General features: G+C 37.9%; 3 protein-coding genes across 4 annotated transcripts; 2 read left to right on the plus strand and 1 right to left on the minus strand.

Moving 5' to 3' along the window:
• Positions 1 to 4,140: 4,140 nt before the first annotated feature.
• LOC147868807 (pyridoxal reductase, chloroplastic-like) lies at positions 4,141 to 5,772 on the plus strand. Its single transcript, XM_087323598.1, has one exon. It carries the CDS (start codon positions 4,196 to 4,198, stop codon positions 5,378 to 5,380), a length of 1,185 nt encoding a protein of 394 aa, XP_087179724.1. The 5' UTR covers positions 4,141 to 4,195; the 3' UTR covers positions 5,381 to 5,772.
• A 2,088-nt stretch (positions 5,773 to 7,860) lies between these two features.
• LPPBETA (Phosphatidic acid phosphatase (PAP2) family protein) lies at positions 7,861 to 9,700 on the minus strand. Its single transcript, XM_087323587.1, has one exon. The coding sequence runs from the start codon at positions 8,690 to 8,692 to the stop codon at positions 8,009 to 8,011; it is 684 nt and encodes a 227-aa protein (XP_087179713.1). The 5' UTR covers positions 8,693 to 9,700; the 3' UTR covers positions 7,861 to 8,008.
• Positions 9,701 to 13,707: 4,007 nt separating this feature from the next.
• On the plus strand, positions 13,708 to 16,273 carry LOC147868809 (cysteine proteinase COT44-like). Of its 2 annotated transcripts, none has more exons than XM_087323617.1 (5): positions 13,708 to 14,221; positions 15,111 to 15,358; positions 15,465 to 15,608; positions 15,724 to 15,936; positions 16,047 to 16,273. In XM_087323617.1, exons 1-5 carry the CDS (start codon positions 13,723 to 13,725, stop codon positions 16,080 to 16,082), a joined length of 1,140 nt encoding a protein of 379 aa, XP_087179743.1. In that variant the 5' UTR covers positions 13,708 to 13,722; the 3' UTR covers positions 16,083 to 16,273. The 2 variants fall into 2 exon arrangements, with proteins under 2 accessions (XP_087179743.1, XP_087179736.1); XM_087323610.1 differs by having other exon boundaries at positions 15,724 to 15,923; positions 16,031 to 16,273.
• Positions 16,274 to 17,159: the final 886 nt, after the last annotated feature.

Here is a 17,159-nt window from a genome sequence, read left to right on the forward strand (position 1 = left end):
ATTTCCTAAGTATAGGGCTCATGCACGCTAGATGTGCATGAGTTATTTTTAGTGTCTCGTGTTTTTCTTTTCTTTTCTTTTTTCATATATTAAAAAATACACGATTTACCTTTTAATAAAGGTATGCATAAATAAAGGTCTTATACCTATGAAATCTATATTTAAAACACTTAAGATAAGTTAATGTAATGGTAAGGTTGGGGTTTGTCAACGTGGAGGTGCAGAGTTCGAATCACGCCCTGCGCAGTATTGAGTATTTCCTTTTTTTTTTTTTTACGTTTATGTCTCTTTATCCGGCTCTTCCTTGCCGGTATGCCGTTTTCTTCCTTGCCGGTATACCGTTTTTCCTCCTTGCCGGTATGCCGTTTTTTCCTCCGGTTCTCACCGAGCACTCCATTCTCTATCCGGAGGGACAAAAATATAATTTCCACATAGTGTGCAACCTACACTACGACACCGCTTCACAAGAATCCATCTCTTGATTCTTTACAGTTAGTTAAGAGGAAGTGATTTGCATGTCAAAGGAGATATTATATATGACCTTCAAAGACTAGAAAAAGCAAAGAATATTGTTTGCAAGTTTAATGCACATCGCTACGTATGGCACACTTGTGCATCTAACGAATATTGTTCATGGATGACCGTTTGAAACTAATGGATGAGTGATCATGTACCAAATGTCATCAGATAGTTGATATTGTCTAAAGAATACAAGACGCATTTGTTGTTCAAATGTTACCTAGTTTTATGTGTTGGTTATCAAAAACACATTGATTTTTTATTTCCCAAAACAAATACTACATTAGTATTAGAAAACACCATAAGGCTAAACATACAATATATACCACTGATCCCCTATGTTTTTCTAAATCCTAACCATCGGCTTAAATAAATATTTTGGTGTTGAGTGGAACCATTCCACCTTATCAAAACGCCATCTATAAAATATACCTATGTCCCAAATGGCATGAAACTCCAAACGCTTAAGCTCTGCTTGATACGTATTACCTTTTATACTATCCAAAAACCCTTTGAGATTATGCACAATCTCTATCCAAATTCCTGAATTTATTTGGGCAGGTCTTTAAGTCACATTTTGAAATACCTTCAAACATCGAGCCTTCCAAATATACCAAATTGTAATACTACATACCAATTGCCATATTTGAGGTTTATTGGTTTGTATTTGTGGATTCAGAGGGATCAAAAATTTTCCCATCAAACCATGTCTCATCACAATAGCATCTACAACCTCCTCATGTTCATATACCATAGGTTTATCATGTACCACCGCTCATAATACTGCACCCCAATGTATACATTGCTCTAGGATATATATACTAGAGTTAATAATTTTATGATTCGTTTCCATATGTCCAAAGCAAAACCACAACTCCACAAACAATGTTTAGCAGTCTCTATTACATATGTACAGAAAGGGCACATCTTGTCTACATTTCCTTTTCGCCACCCATTAGTTGGTATAACATTATGAACCAACAACCATCAAAAACAAATAATTTTCCTACTCATCTTTATACCCCATAGCCATTTCCCAATTTGTTTGAGATGTTGTGGAGAAAGTCCATTTTGTCTCCAAACAACATTTGCATTTGGTTCTTTCCATGATCTAGCACCTAATATTTTCCTACCAATCTTCACAAAATACTGAAAGAACGGTACGTATTTGATGTGATCTTGCACCCACACCTTCCAATACAGTTCTCTAGGATCCCAAGTTAATCTAGATATTGGTCTCATTTCCATAATCCAAATCCTCCAAAAATAATTCACCTTTTGAGGATCCGGGTCTAAGACCCAATTTGATCCATCATTTGCAATCACCCTCGCTTCTTTACGCAAACAAAACCTAAACAAATCATTTTCCTTAGGTGTAAAGATGAACCTAAACACATTGAATATTTTAAACCACAGAATGAATGCAACATGACATCCTTGGCATGATAGAAATCACAAGGGACCTGGCGCATACAATTATTTCATTTAAAATGATTTGTGCATTGCAATTGCAAAGAGAAAGTAACATTATTTGGTGACTAGGATTGGTAGGGAACTTGGTGACCCAAATAGGTAGATTATTTGCTAAACTTGGGGCACAAAAAATTCTTATTCTCTTTTAAAAAATAAATTCTCGTTACAAAGAGTTATAAAGCAACTCTCTTTTTTTTCTTATAATTAGCTTACTCTAGTGGTAAGTTGTTAACACTACAAGCATTGCGTCTTGGGTTCAAAACCCAACTTTTTCACTTCTCTCTATTATATACTTCATATATATCTCTTAATTCACTAGATGCCAATGTAGAATGTAGGGGTTGAACCCATGACCACTTGGTTTCCATTGGGCAACCTTACTAACTGAGTTACAAAGCAACTCTCTCTTATATAAAGCCAAGATTATATTTCCAAATAATAGAATAATTCTGTTGACTATATCTGCAATGAGAGTTACAAACCAACTCTCTTATAGAAGGCCAAGATTATGTTTCCAAATTGAAATAATAGAGCAGTTCTACAAGTACTATCTCCTCAATGAGAGCATCAATATAAGGATTTTATACACTACAAGTACAAAAAATAATAAAAAAATATAGACGGCTCTTCTTAGTTTATTAGTTTATCTCCTAGAAGAGGAAGATGAAACAAAATGGAGAAGTCTTTAGCAAAGCCCGTGATGGAAAAAAATCTATAGCACTGAAAATTTGAAAGAGAAGTGGAAGGGGAACAAGGAAGTCAAAAGAGAAGTTATCAAAAGGAGAAGACAACAACATTGAACCCTAAAACCCTAAACCGTATGCTAGGGTTCAATTTGCGAAGTTTGTCTTCTTTGTTTTCCCGCCCTCACTCACCACAAAAAAAAAAATTCAAAATTCTCCTCTCACACCACACTTTATATATATGTGTATGAAGGGTGTGAGTAGGGCGACTTCCGTGGTGCAGGGTGTCTAAAGGGTGTGAGTAGGGCATCTTTCGCAGAACTGGGTGTTTGGAAGGGTGTCAGTAAGGCATCCTCCGCGGATCAAGGTGTCTGGAAATTTGTGAGTAGGGCGCCTTCTTAATGTGAGTAGGGAGTCTAGATATTGAATGATAAGGTCAAAGTAGGGCGCTTTTTTTATTGGAGCACTTTTCTTTATCTAGATTAGCCAGTGCAGATCGCACGCGCCCTCAGCTAAGTGTCGTGCACCGTCTGTGACCGCTATTCCATCGCGAACCCTCTTTATGATTTGGTAGCAATTAGACATGTTCATTTGATTCCCCTTAATGCGGACCCAAGGAAACCACCAGGGCAACATTGAGAAATGCATTTTAGGATAATTTGACATAGGATATAGTTGATAAATGGCAAGAAGTTCCAAATGATGAAGGGATGTGTGGAAGAACTAACTACATGGTAGATGAGTTTCTGGGTAAATGGTCCTAATGATGAAGCAGGTGTGGAAGAAGTGACTACATAGTTGATAGGTTTATGGGTAAATGCAAAAAAAACACATTTGGTGTGACTAAATGCTTAGGTATGCACAAAAGACTCCACATTTTAGCATTCGAATAGATTGAAGTAGGCTATGAATTTGTATATTGTCTAGGCTTAAAATCGGAGTTGGCACAAAAGACTCCACATTGTAAGCATTCGAATAGATTGAAGTAGACTATGAATTTGTATATAGTCTAGGCTTAAAATTGGAGTTGGCATACGATTGTGAAGTTTTGTCACTTCTACTTAATTTGGGTGGGATTTCGAACCCGCTAATTAGTATATGGAATATAGCAACAACACACGTATACATTGTGAACCATGACAAAACGTCAATGAGGGTTGGTTTCTTTGTAATCGAGATAATGCGAGCAATCTAATAATCGCTATAACGATATAAACCTGAGAGAAATTCCGAATCTTATATCAATTGAACTCATGTATCCACTATTGCTGAATTACAACCTTTCAATGTTCATGTTGAGGTCTTAATTAAGCCTTAATCTCATGTGGTTTGTAAGCCTAATCCAATGCTAAGTAGAGCTTAAGCTAATATTAATGAAGGCCTACTTAATCATATATCCTCTAATGGCAAGAAACCCAAGCTTCTCCAAGGAAGGGGGTTTAAGCTAGCAGAGAAACCTTATCTCTGTTTCCGTCCAAAAAACTCTCTCCCCCCTTCATCTGTTCATCTCCTTGCCAACCATGGTTGCATCTTCTTCTGTAATGGCTTGCTTCCCCTTCCCTTTCAGCACAATCACCATATCTCAAAACCCCTCTCCTCCCTTGTGCACATCACCTGCAAGAAAAGTCTCAATTAGGGTATCTTCTTCTTATATTTCTTCTTCTTGGGCACCGCCGAGAGTTGAACCCATCCGCTTCAATGATTCTTCAGCGACAGAGTTCTCTCCTTTGATATGTGGTTGTTATTCTCTCGCAGGAGGACATGGCTATATCTATGAGAGAGATTTTCTCGATGCTATGGAGCTTTATGCCCGGGCCGGATTCTCGACCTTTGACACAGCAGACATCTATGGACCCAGTGAAGCCACATGTGGTAAGTTCCTCCTAAATTGGTCCAAAATCAGAGCAGAATGTGGTAATGGCAATATCAACAACAATAATAGCTATCTTCCTGATGTGAAGATCTTTACAAAATTTGTGCCTAATTTATTCAGTAACAAGCCCACCTTTTCATTTGTTGAGCAAAGCATACAAAAGTCTATGAAGGCCATCGGAGTCCCTAAACTTGACCTTGTCCAACTCCATTGGTGGGATTATTCTATGAAAGGCATGGTTGATGTGGCTCTGTCCATGGCTGAACTTAGAGAAAAAGGCTTAATAAGTAGCATTGGAACGACTAATATGAGCACAGAAGCCCTTGCTAAGATTATTGATGCAGGTGTTCCCGTGGTTTCAAATCAAGTCCAATGTTCGTTACTTGACAGAAGACCACTTGGGTCCATGCTGGATTATTGCAAAGAGAGAGATATCAAGATATTTGCCTATGGGTCTCTCACCGGAGGTGTTCTCACAAATCGATACCTTGGTGATCGGAAACTTGTGCTTAAGACGTCAAGCTTGAGAATGTATTCTCGAATTCTCAAGGAGGCTGGAGGTGAGAAGTATTGGAGGAAATTGCTCACTGTTTTATTAGAGATTTCCACTCGGAAATCCGTCGGCATTGCCACTATAGCTCTCCGATGGGTTATGCAACAAGGACCCATTTACCCTATCGTTGGAATGACCAGTGGTGATCACTTCGAGGAGAATCTGAAGGCTTTTTGTATCTCATTGGATGACAATGATCTGGCTCAAATCGACGAGATCCTTCGAGAAAGCTCTGGCCCTCGGGGTGATTGCTATGAATTGGAAAGAAATATCTTCTGAATCAGAAATGGTTATGTGACAAAATTGCTATGTAGTGGAAAGAAATGTCTTCTGAATAAACGGTGGCAGCAATAGTCTGGTACGAATCGGAAAGAAAGACCATCTGAATCAGAAGTGGTGAGAGTGGCCATGTACGATGCTCGTCTTTTCAGGTGCTATGGAGATGTTAACACAGAACACTTATGGTTATAGTAATAGCATGTATGATCGGTCGATATGTGAATGGCATTTTTGGGTCAATGTTCCAATGTGGCATTCACCTCTTTGGTATGCTATGGAGATGTGTGCATATAACAGACTAATAGTTCTTGTAATAGAATGGTGATTAATTCTTCTCTGCATCCATGTTCCAAATGTTGTGGTCAGCCTGGTTCTATGTGATGGAGATGTTTAACATTCATCTGTCAACTCGTAGTGATATTACCGAAGAGAACCAACCACCTCTATTTTTAATAATTCTCATTTTTAAGAAGAGGAAGTAGAAGAGGAAGGAGACAAGATCCAGACCATCTTTCTATCGTTCACTCACACTATAATCTCCCTCTCCCTCTCTCGCTCATGACTCATTGCCAATAGCCATGTTTGAATTTTAGTCTCCGTTCTAATGAATTCAAGCTTTCAGCATAAATTTGCCGAAATCCCTAGTGCAATATAATGTGCCATCTATATGTGAGTATTTGGAGCATCTCAATTATTGAATGTCGCTCGAAGTTCCTTCGTATGCTATGGAGACAATTCCTTGTGATGCTATGGAGATTTGTATGTGAAGCACTGAACCCATTGATCATTCTTGGAGAATAACATATATGGTTTGGTTGATATGCAAACGATTATTTACACTAGTAATGCACAAGTATGGCTTTTAGTTGTTTTTTATTCTTTGGAGATGCATGTAGGTATCACTTAAAACACATTGGTGGTGTTTGCGTAGCATTTATGATTAATCTATATACGGATGGCCCTTCTTTATCTATGCCGTCCCTAACAATGCTGATTATTGTAGGTGGAAATAGCGGCTCTGGCATATATGCATCTATTTGAAACTGAGTAGATGTGGAGGTTGAAGAATCAGGGATGATGCATTGATAGGAATGATGCTCATAACTATGTTGTGTCATCTTGTGATGCACTTGAACTAGGTTTTAAGAAACGAGCCTTGTTTTTGTAACGTGCGTGTTTTGGTCCTTGCAACATAATGTGATTTAATATATTAAAAGTTTTTTATATAAATTCAAACAGCTCTCATGTATACATACATGATACTACTTTTCAAATACTTATTTCTAACAAATTGTGGAATACCTTGTTTGAAGCACCCTTCTATGCACCAACGGAAGAACAAGAAATAATAAGATAAATAAATAATAATGCTTATATCTAGAATGAGGGTACCAATTTCCCAACTATTTAACTCCCCATTCCAAATTCCAACACCATATAAAGCATTAATTCCATACTATATTGACAAACCAAAGCTCAAATCTCCTAACATTTTCTCAATAACACCTCCATTGACCAACTTTACAAGGTTAAGCCAAGACAACAATTCCTGCCCACATCACCTCCAAGATGAAAAGAATGCTAAAGGGAACGAGTATTGATAAGAAGATACAAGAGGAGATGTTCAATGTCTTTATAACCAAGTGATTCACAAAAAGTAGGAAGGAAGCAATAAACTATGAGGAAATTGGAGATTGAAGGGTAGGCAATACAATCAACGAATCTATGAGAAGGACGAACTTCCTCAAATTTGACATAAGAATTTTATGTGGTAACCCCATGGTTTCTTTGGTTTATAAACAAAAATTGACCTTTTGGCTAATCCCGAACTCCATCGAGTTTGTCCGTTTGGTGCTTCAAATTCGGCTAGTTCCAACCAAATTACTCTAGAGTTATAAAGAAACCAAAAAGCTTGATAAAGACACATTTGAGAGTGAGCATGAATAATAGATAGAACTAAACTGGAGATATTGTTGGTGAATGAAGACATTTACTCACCAACAATAAGCTGTTTTCAGCAATGACAAGACAAAGAGGCATTCTAGATATCCCATGTCTATCTCACTGCAATCAGGAATATTTTACCTTCAAAGGGAACTCCATTAGTAGGAACCTTATAGGAATTGGATCATCTGCTGACATTAGGTATAGTCACAAGTTCCTCCTTTCCACTGTTCCCACAAACAAACCACCAATTTTTTCTCTATTGATGGTGCAGCAAGCAGTATGACCTCTCCAAAGCTTACCCTAAAAGTTTCGTTCATCTCCAAATATAATTGATACTTACACTAAAACAATAAGACTATTTGCAGAATTTATCAGGCCGAAGCTAAGTTGCATCACCCAACATAGCACAATCACATAGTGGTGGAATACGAGACCCCGCTAGTAACTCATAAACAAAATGTATACATATTGTCATGTGTATGCATGTGTAGAGACAAATAAGAAAGGATCACATTCAATTGTGTTCCTTATAATTGCGAAATAAATCGTGTTCTTTATAAAAATAGGAATCATTTTCAATAATGTTACAGTAAAATTGGCATAAAAAATGAGTACTTTTCAAGAGGCATTGCATTATATTCATGCAGATAAGATTTGAAGGTTCTCGTCACAACTCAAAATTCATTGAATTATCCTCGAAAGGGTTTCCTCCCAGAGGGAAAGGACATATTCAAATAACCAATTTTTCTGTGTGCCATTAATGATTGGAAGGTGGAGAACTCTGATAACAAAAAGAGCCTCCAACACACCTACAAGTGATCCCACCACCACATCCAGCACATAATGCCTGCCAAGAAGAACCCGTGAGCTTGCAGTTGCCATCACCCACACCACCACCAAGCATCCAAGAGCCCAATAGAGAAGCCTCTCATCAACATTAGGGTTGACATATGAGCTTATTTCTGACAGAATATCATCTTTCCATTGATAGGCATATTCAAATACAAAAACGAGGATAAGAAAGGCTCGTGAAGAGTGACCACTTGGAAAGGAATAGTGATCCACTGACACTACCAGATACATTCCTTTATTGTAGATTGGACGAGGTCTACGTACTATAAATTTCATCATGCCTATCAAACATAGATCAAATATAAATCCTACAAAGAGGCACCTGAAGAATGAGTGGACCAAAACAGTTGATGACCAACATAAGGCTGCAGTTACAGAAATCCAAAAAAGACCATCACCAGACCATTCCAGTGACCGCAAAATTACGTTGGGAATTCTTCGCCCCTTCTCATAAATCCAAAGAGACTGTTCGACATCCCAATTTTGTAAAGTCTCCAACGTAGAAGCAAACATTTTCTTTATCTAATCATCCTGCAAGATCAATCTCTCTCTTTCTCTCTCTCTCCGGGTTTATCCTAATGGCAAGTCAATTTTTTTACTAACCCATGCACTCAGGTTCATATCTTGCTATAAACTACTTTATTTGATGCCACAATAGAATGCATGGGTTAAATGCATGGCCCTTTCATTTCTGCCAGAAAACCTTACCAACTGAGCTACAACCATCTGGGCTCTTTATCTCTGACTTGGAATTTTTCAACACATTATTGTTGCATAACAGCATGCAGCCACTGCTTAATCCATGAGATCAAGGGAATTCAAAGCAGTGAAGAACAATACCTCTTTCATGAAAAGAACACATTACAAACTGAGCTACAACCATCTGAGCTCTTTGTCTCTGACAAGGAAATTTTAAACACATAATTTTTGCATAACGACATGCAGCCACTGCTTAATCTATGAGATCAAGGGAAGTCAAAGCAGTGAAGAACAATACCTCTTTCATGAAAAGAAGCAAAGAACTTCAAAACTTTCTTGGTCTCCACATTCATATCAAAAGCATCCTCTTTATCATGTTATAATAATGCAGTTGCATATCAAAGAAAGAATGAATGCATTAACTTCATTTGGACCTAAGTAAAACCACTTACGAAAAATATATGGATATTTATATTGTAAGTTTGAGATTTTGAATATGGATAAAATGCTTAAACTATGTGTTTCTTTTGTATTGTATTGCTGGAGAATAGTGAAGCTTTGGTGACAAAAAAAGACACATGCTGTAATGTGAATGAGTAGAGTATTAATGAATTTGTGAGATTGGTGTCTACTTCCCAGGTCTATAAATCTTGTTCAATAGTATTGTAACAATGCAATTCATTAACATAGGGTTAATACACAAAATAACAATGGGACATTAAGTTCAATATAATGCAACTTAATACATGTAAATTGTGTTATAAGGATACCAATAAAAGGGAATGACAGTTCCATGCTCATGAGCACAAGCAATAATGATTCAGAATATGTGCTGCCTATTAATATCCTTCAGTATAGATTTCACAACCGCTTCTCGTCAAGGCCAGATAAGAGATGACTATCAACATTGCTACCTTTTGGACAGCAAATTCTCCTTTATCGTTGTCTTTTATCATCTTTGGATTTATAGAATCATAAGAATGTTCATTGCCTGATTAAAAATTTTGTATTTGTTCAAACTCATCCTACTCGTTTAATGGTACATGGGTTATATCACACTATTGAGAGGAAACTGTTCAAATATCATTGCATGGTAGTCTCAACAAGTTAAATCCCTTCCTATAAGCACTACAGGTGAGTGTATTTGGTTTTGATGATAGACATATACACTAAATTACTCATATAATAACAATTTCCTGAAGTAGTCTATAAAAGCCAAATAGAACAGGAGACAAGGGGTGTCCTTGCTTTACCCCGAGATTGCTTCCAAACTTGTCGGCATTGTTTTTTTTACCGGCATCATACTTGTTTATAAAGTTGTGCTACTGTAGTATCGCGTTTATTGGGTATACCAAGTGCATGCCAAAAAAGTATTGAAAGCTGCAGTAGTAAGCATGGATAGCATTACATGACTGCCTCAACAAATCGAATCCCAAGTACTAGGCACCTTATCCTTCACGTATTGAATGCCTCATGTAATACTTTTTTCACCTAATTTCATCTTTGATAGACATCACACAATCGTCTCCCCTATTGGGGATCAATTTATATTGCAATTTCAATATAAAGCCCCTACTAGCAGTATTTACGTGACTTTCCATAAAAAGTTTTCCTAATTTTGGTGAAAAGATTGGGATCTAACAATAAGATAGGCGAGAATTTACTGAAAGTTAGATGTTGATTTATTTGTCATGATCTAGCTTATCAAAACAATATTTCAGAAAGTATATCTATGAATTTTGTTGTTAGTCTACCTCAAACACAAAGAAGCCATGAAGTTATACAAAGGGTGTTGATCACAAACAAAATTGGCCACATTTAAACCAATTAGGCTAGAAACTACTTTGAGCATAAGTTTCTCAGCTAATCCTTAATGTGATTGTCAAATTGAACAAGTCATTGAGGATATACAAGTCTATTTGGCGAAAAAGCCTACAAAATGGTACCAATATTTCTTCTTATGAGAATTTGCTTATAATAGGTTTCAACATACATCAATTGGATATGGTCCTTTTATGTTGATGGTAGGCTTTCAGCCATCAGCCCCTATCGATGCTAATTTTCAAAGAGATAAATTAGAGAGCACACTAAATTTTCTAAGGTGCATGCAATAAATGTTGCATATTGCTCAAAATAATAGTAGGATTGCTCAAGATAAAGCACATTCTTATGCCAATCATAATTGGCATTGTTGTGTTCTTACCCTGCTAAAATCGTCTTTTTGCGTGTACCTCAAAATTTCAAAACTTTATCTACAAGTAACTGTGCTAAATTAGCTCCCCGCTATTGTGGTAGGATAAAATTCATTTCTTTTATTTTAAATTTTACATTGGACTCAAATTCAAGGAAAGGAGTATTAACCATTCGAGATGTTTTTTTGGAAAAAAGTCTTGAAACAAGAAACATCAATAGAAATATTTCTGTTGAGGTTAGATCTCATGCATCATTTAGATCGTTGCAAGTGAGGAATAAGGAATGCGAACAAACAAGGCAGGCATTTTCAATAAGGGTTTCATTTGAAAGAACAATATGGAAAAATGTCTCACATTCGGAAAGGAAAGGAGAGTGAATAGGAGGATAAAGTGGTAGGGAAAATACCTTGATTTCTTGCCGGTGCAGGAGAGTAAGCCGAACAGAAGTCGCGGTACGCAAAGAAGAAGAAAGACTGTTTTTCTTTGTTGTTGTTAATAAATCCTTCGATGTCTTAAGGAGACATATTTTATTTTGGTCTTTCTCTGTTTGTGTCCTGTCGATGAGCCCCTCTCCTTTTTCTTTCATTCATTTTTTCTCTTTTATTTTCCGGAGAGAAGTCTAGAGTGGTGATGGTTGTGTTGGTGGTCACCGGTGAGTGTATTCAATATGTATGTATGTAATTCCTCCTCGCGATGGATGAATAGGAGGCGCGACCAATCCCGTCTACCGAGTCGGGTATCATAACTTCCTCGCCACGACTTCCAACCATGAACCCACTTTCATTTTGTTGGGAAATTATTTGTCAGTTTTACTAGCTCTCCTCTAGCTTTCTGATTATAGATAGATAGGTAGGTAAATAGATAGACCTTAGCATTACCACGTTTTAACTTTACACGTTGTGTTCTATTGTGGTGAGACATGGCCATTGGAGTAGCTAATTTTGCCCTTGGACACCCCCCTTCGATCATTGTTAGCAACGTCACCTTTTCCCAATTCATTGGATAATTATTTGAAGATGGAAGGAAAACATTCAATTTTTATGACTCAATTGTGAGCTAGTATAACTTCGACAACTTGCTTTTTTGGTTATACTTTACGCTATTTGTGAGAACCCCCGATTCACAATGAATAAAGAGAAACGTATGAAATGCTAATAACATGTTGAGGTTATAGCACATCAATATCTAGCCTTAAGGAGTAACCTAACCAATGCATTAACTTCTCAACCACACTCCCCACTATATGTGGTCAAAGGTTTGGTTGATAGTTGTACACGCATGAAGAGATGTCATTTGTTGTTTGATCGAGCACTCCGATTTCTTATTTAATCATCGTTGCCTTGTTTTGAACTAGCTCCCCGAAAGTTGTGTCAACACAAGTGCAAATTTGATGCACCTCCTCGCAAATTTGTGGAAAATATAGAGGTTCAAGACAATTGACATTGAAAGATACAATGGACCGAGATTGCATATCATGATCTAACAAAGTTGTACGTGCTTATGTGATCCCAAGCAAGCTATTTCAAATACTACTCAATGGCTTTACCAATCAACCTTAGCCCTCCTAAGTTTGCTTTAGTTCATGAAGCCATCCAAACTTGTTTGCTATCTCGCATTAACTTCAAAATCTCGAGACAATATGCAAAGTGTTAGGGTCTCAAACCAAATTTAGAAAAACATTTTTTATTTTATGTATTGAGCCCAATGTCAACGGCTCAATATTTGAACTCGCAACTACAATGCCGCAAAACGCAAAGCCTTTAACATTAAGTGAATCATATCTATATTTACAGAGCACACATAAGTAATGCCTATCACAACGACTTTGTTTTATCTAATGGCATATAGTAAAAGTTCTAGAGGGAAGATAAGGTTCTGGGCGCACCACAAGCAATTATTATTGACGAGTATGCCAAAAGGGGAGGTTGGAGGTTCTCATTGAGAGCACGTAACATGAGGATACGTGTGTTGTGGGGGGGAGTGGTGATGGGGTTTTCATTGAAGGTGGTGTTGGACACGGAACAAGAATGCATAACACTCTCTCTCTCTCTCTACACCTTTGTAATTTTGTGGGGGTTTTTGTTTTGTTCTTTTGTTAAGTAAGAAGAGGCAAATGTATAATGCATCTTTGAAGAAGGGGGGGGGGGGGGACAATGGGCTAGGTGGGTGGTTATAGCCAGCCATATAGTGATAAGGGTATCCAATTGGAGGAGGAAGATCAAGAGAGAGAGAGAGAGAGAGAGAGGGCCAAAAGAAAGAAGAAGACAAAAAAGAAAAAAAGTGCCCGTCCAAAAAGCAAGAAAGACAAAAGAAAAAGTGAAAAAGAGAAAAGAAGAAAAAGTATAAGGAGAAAAAGAGGAGATGCCCGCCCGGCCATAAAGGTAAGGGGGGTGGGGGGAGGGGGGCCTACCCAATTATAAATAAATAAATAAAAATTAATTAAAACGAATTAAAATTTAATAGATAATAAGAAAAAAGAAGCACCAGAGAGTCTTTTTTTTTTTTCTCAATAAAAAGCCGAGCAAAAAGCAGGGGCCTCTCCTCCAATCCCTTATCTCTTCTTTCTTTCTTCTTCTTCTTCTTCTTCTTCTTCTTCTTCTTTCTTCTTCTTTCTTCTTTCTTCTGTTCCTGCTTCTTGCTTCCCCTCCGGCTATGGCGTCCTTCACCCCTCTGCCTGCCTTCTTCTTGTTCGCCCTCTCCCTCGCCTTCCTTCTCTTCTTCTCCTCCTCCTCCTCCTCTTCCTCCGCCATCGCTACTCCGCACCTTGATCATCACCCCTCCCACCCCTTGGGCCTCCTCAGCCTCTTCGACTCCTGGAACGCTAAACATGGCAAGCACTACTCCCCATCCCAGAGCGCAGAGAAGCTCAAGCGCTTCCATATCTTCAGGGAGAACCTCGTCCGCATCCAGTCTCACAACTCCAAGCCTTCCACCCTTTTCAAGGTTGGACTCAATCGATTCGCAGACCTGACCAATGCGGAGTTCGTTGAAAGCCGCCGCCTTGGACTCAAGAGAAGACCTCTCACCAGGAAACCATTATCATCATCATCATCATCTGATCAGGCCAAGGAGATTAAGATTTCTCTTCCAGCTTCGGTCGATTGGAGAAGCCTTGGTGCTGTCACCTCTGTTAAAGACCAGGGAATGTGCGGTATGTGCAATTAATTCTGATTCGATTACTCTTTTGGCTTGCTTTTTATTACGTTTTTCCTGCAGCAAGTCTATGCTTCCCATCTCCCCCCCTGTCCTTGAAATATCGAGTCTTTCTGTTTTTCAATTCACGAATTTCAAGCTCAAATCTATGGAAAGAAGCCCATATAATTAGGATAGGGAAAAAAGAAGCTTCTGATTTATTTGCTGTTGGGGTAGGGAAAAAGAAGCCCAAATAATTAGGGGAAATGAGAGATTAATTACCGAAAGTCATAGAATTTGATAACCTCTGTTGCTATTAGCCTTATATGCAGAAGTTCAGGCTTGTACTATCGTGCTTTCTGTTGTTATTCTTGTATCCGAACTAAAAGAAGACCAGATCTAAGAATTTGAAACAAGGGGAAGCCTCCTTCATCTATTGTATGGGTCGCCTGTTGCACCAAAGCAACAGGGTAGCCATAGATAAGGCTAGGGCTTGAAGTTTTTCGCACTTTTTTTGGCCTGTGAAACCCTAGATTTTTCTATATATCATAGCGCAGGTATGTATGTTTTCGGCTGAAACCTGCAAATCTAACCTTACTGGCCTTGTTCCGACAAAAAAAAAGTGCATGAGTAATTCTTTCTGATTGCAGATTTTAGAGGAAGAGATAGATAGGTAGGCAATGAATGGCATCTTCCTCTGAGATGCTAATCTTCTGCCAATGTTGTGTTATGTGTCTGAGAGCCATTGCCTTTTTATCTTTGTGTGAAAAGCTACTTGTACCTACATATAATACAGCAGCTCTTTACTTTAAAATTTCCATTGCATTTTCTTGCCCAACAATGCTAGTCATGAACGAGTCTTTGGTGCTTTCCTTTAATGTGGTACCTTGGGCATGGTGTGTTTGAAGGGAGCTGCTGGGCTTTCTCGGCCACGGGAGCCATCGAGGGGGCCAATGCGGTGGCCACAGGAAACTTGGTGAGCGTCTCGGAGCAAGAACTCGTGACATGTGATATCGGAGGTGAAAGCGAAGGATGCAACGGAGGTCTCATGGATGATGCCTTCTCATGGGTCATTGCCAATGGCGGAATCGCATCGGAAGAGACCTACCCCTATGAGAGCTACTTTGGAAATGCTGGAGTATGCGACACCAAGCTTGTAAATCTCTCTCATTATCCTACCCTCGCTAATTATTGTGTACTTTATGTTCATTATCCTACCATCGCTTGGTTTTATATGGCTTAATTATGTTTCTACAAAACAGGAACTAGAAGAAAAGGCGGTGACCATAGATGGATATGCAGATGTTGAGCCATACAATGAAGAGGCTCTCATGGAAGCTGTAGCAAAACAACCCATCAGTGTCGCCATTGAGGCTTCGGCATGGGATTTCCAGCTCTATGAAGGGGTAAGTAAAAAAAAAAACTTCCTACTTCTTACAGGAAAACGTTGAATTATGGTATAATAATCATAGCAATCCAGGATTATTAGAGTTATTAACAATGGCTAATATATATTTGCAGGGAGTGTACGACGGTAGTTGCTCAAGTGACCCCCAGGATGTCAACCACGGAGTTCTTGTTGTTGGTTATGGCTCGGAGAATGGTGTGGACTATTGGATTGTGAAGAACTCTTGGGGAGAATCGTGGGGAGATGGTGGATTTATCAAAATGATACGCAACGGGAGCCAATCGGGAATCTGTGCCATTTACGCAATGTCATCCTATCCTATCAAGGTAAACACAGTAGTTGTAGAGATAAATCTATGTTGCTTGAAATGTGTAGTAGTAGTAGAATATAATTTTGATTGTAATCTTTCTTGATGGTCACTTTTGGTTTTGTGCAGAATGCATCGGATAGTGCTTTGATTGCTGAATCTTAGAGTGGAAAACAAAATATCCTCCTCTGATTTGTATATAAAGGACAATATTGATTTGCTTCCATCTCATCTTAGTTTTTGTACATATATTTATGTTCCTATAGCTGCTATCTCCCCATGCAACGATCAATTCACAAAGATATTTTATGTATGGTTATTTTGATTAATGAATGGATGGAAATTGTATGTAGAAATAGCATTGTGTGATAGTAGAGTAGCCATGCATTGATATTTACCATCAGTTACAAGTTTCCAAATAATTCCTGCATTTCTTCTTCAGATAAAACGATGCACCCCTAGTTGGGCCCCCCACATTAGTCAATCATGAACATTGATAAACTATCCACACCCTGCCAAAATATCGTGCTTAATTGTTAATTGAACCACTATTTATGCTTTTTCCTTTAATGGCTGTCATCTTGAAGACGCCTAAATTTGGATAATTACCACTTTTGTTAGATAATCATGTATTGAGCCAATTTGTTAGACTTTTGCTCTATTATGAAGCCCAAATTGGAACGAGTATCGAGTAGAATATGCAAGCTCACACCTTTTATTGAATGAATCCATAGATGATGGAGCTGATTTGCAAACTCACATCTTTTGTTCGATCATCAAAATGCAAAACAATTGTTTTGAGTGTGACTTACATTGTTGAACCAATGATTGTTGTTTCTTGTAGCAAGTAGAGCCCACAATATGGTTTCATGGGATTATTTGATAATCACATTGTGTAAAATTGTCACAATATGCTTTTAAGTGTTCTATCAAAGATGATTGTTTCTTATGCTAAGCAAAGTCCTACTTTGTATAAACGGGATTGGTAAGTTCAATGATTTGATGAACAAGCAAGAAGTTTAAAAAGCTCACATTTTTACAGACATTATTGGTTGGAGTGATTTTATGACTAAAAAACATAGCATAGAAGGCAATGATGCATATCATGTTTGAAAAACATGTTGCATACTTAATATAAATATCATATATATGATTGTATTTTGATAACCATAAATTTGATTATTATGCTAGTTTTTGTTAACAATTAAGTGGATAAAAGAGTATCTCACAAACAATCAATAA

The sequence above is a fragment of the Azolla caroliniana genome, unplaced genomic scaffold (assembly GCF_043228905.1).
Source record: "Azolla caroliniana isolate FFs.n. ecotype wild unplaced genomic scaffold, voAzoCaro1.0.p SCAF_1, whole genome shotgun sequence".
NCBI classification, from domain to species: Eukaryota; Viridiplantae; Streptophyta; class Polypodiopsida; order Salviniales; family Salviniaceae; genus Azolla; species Azolla caroliniana.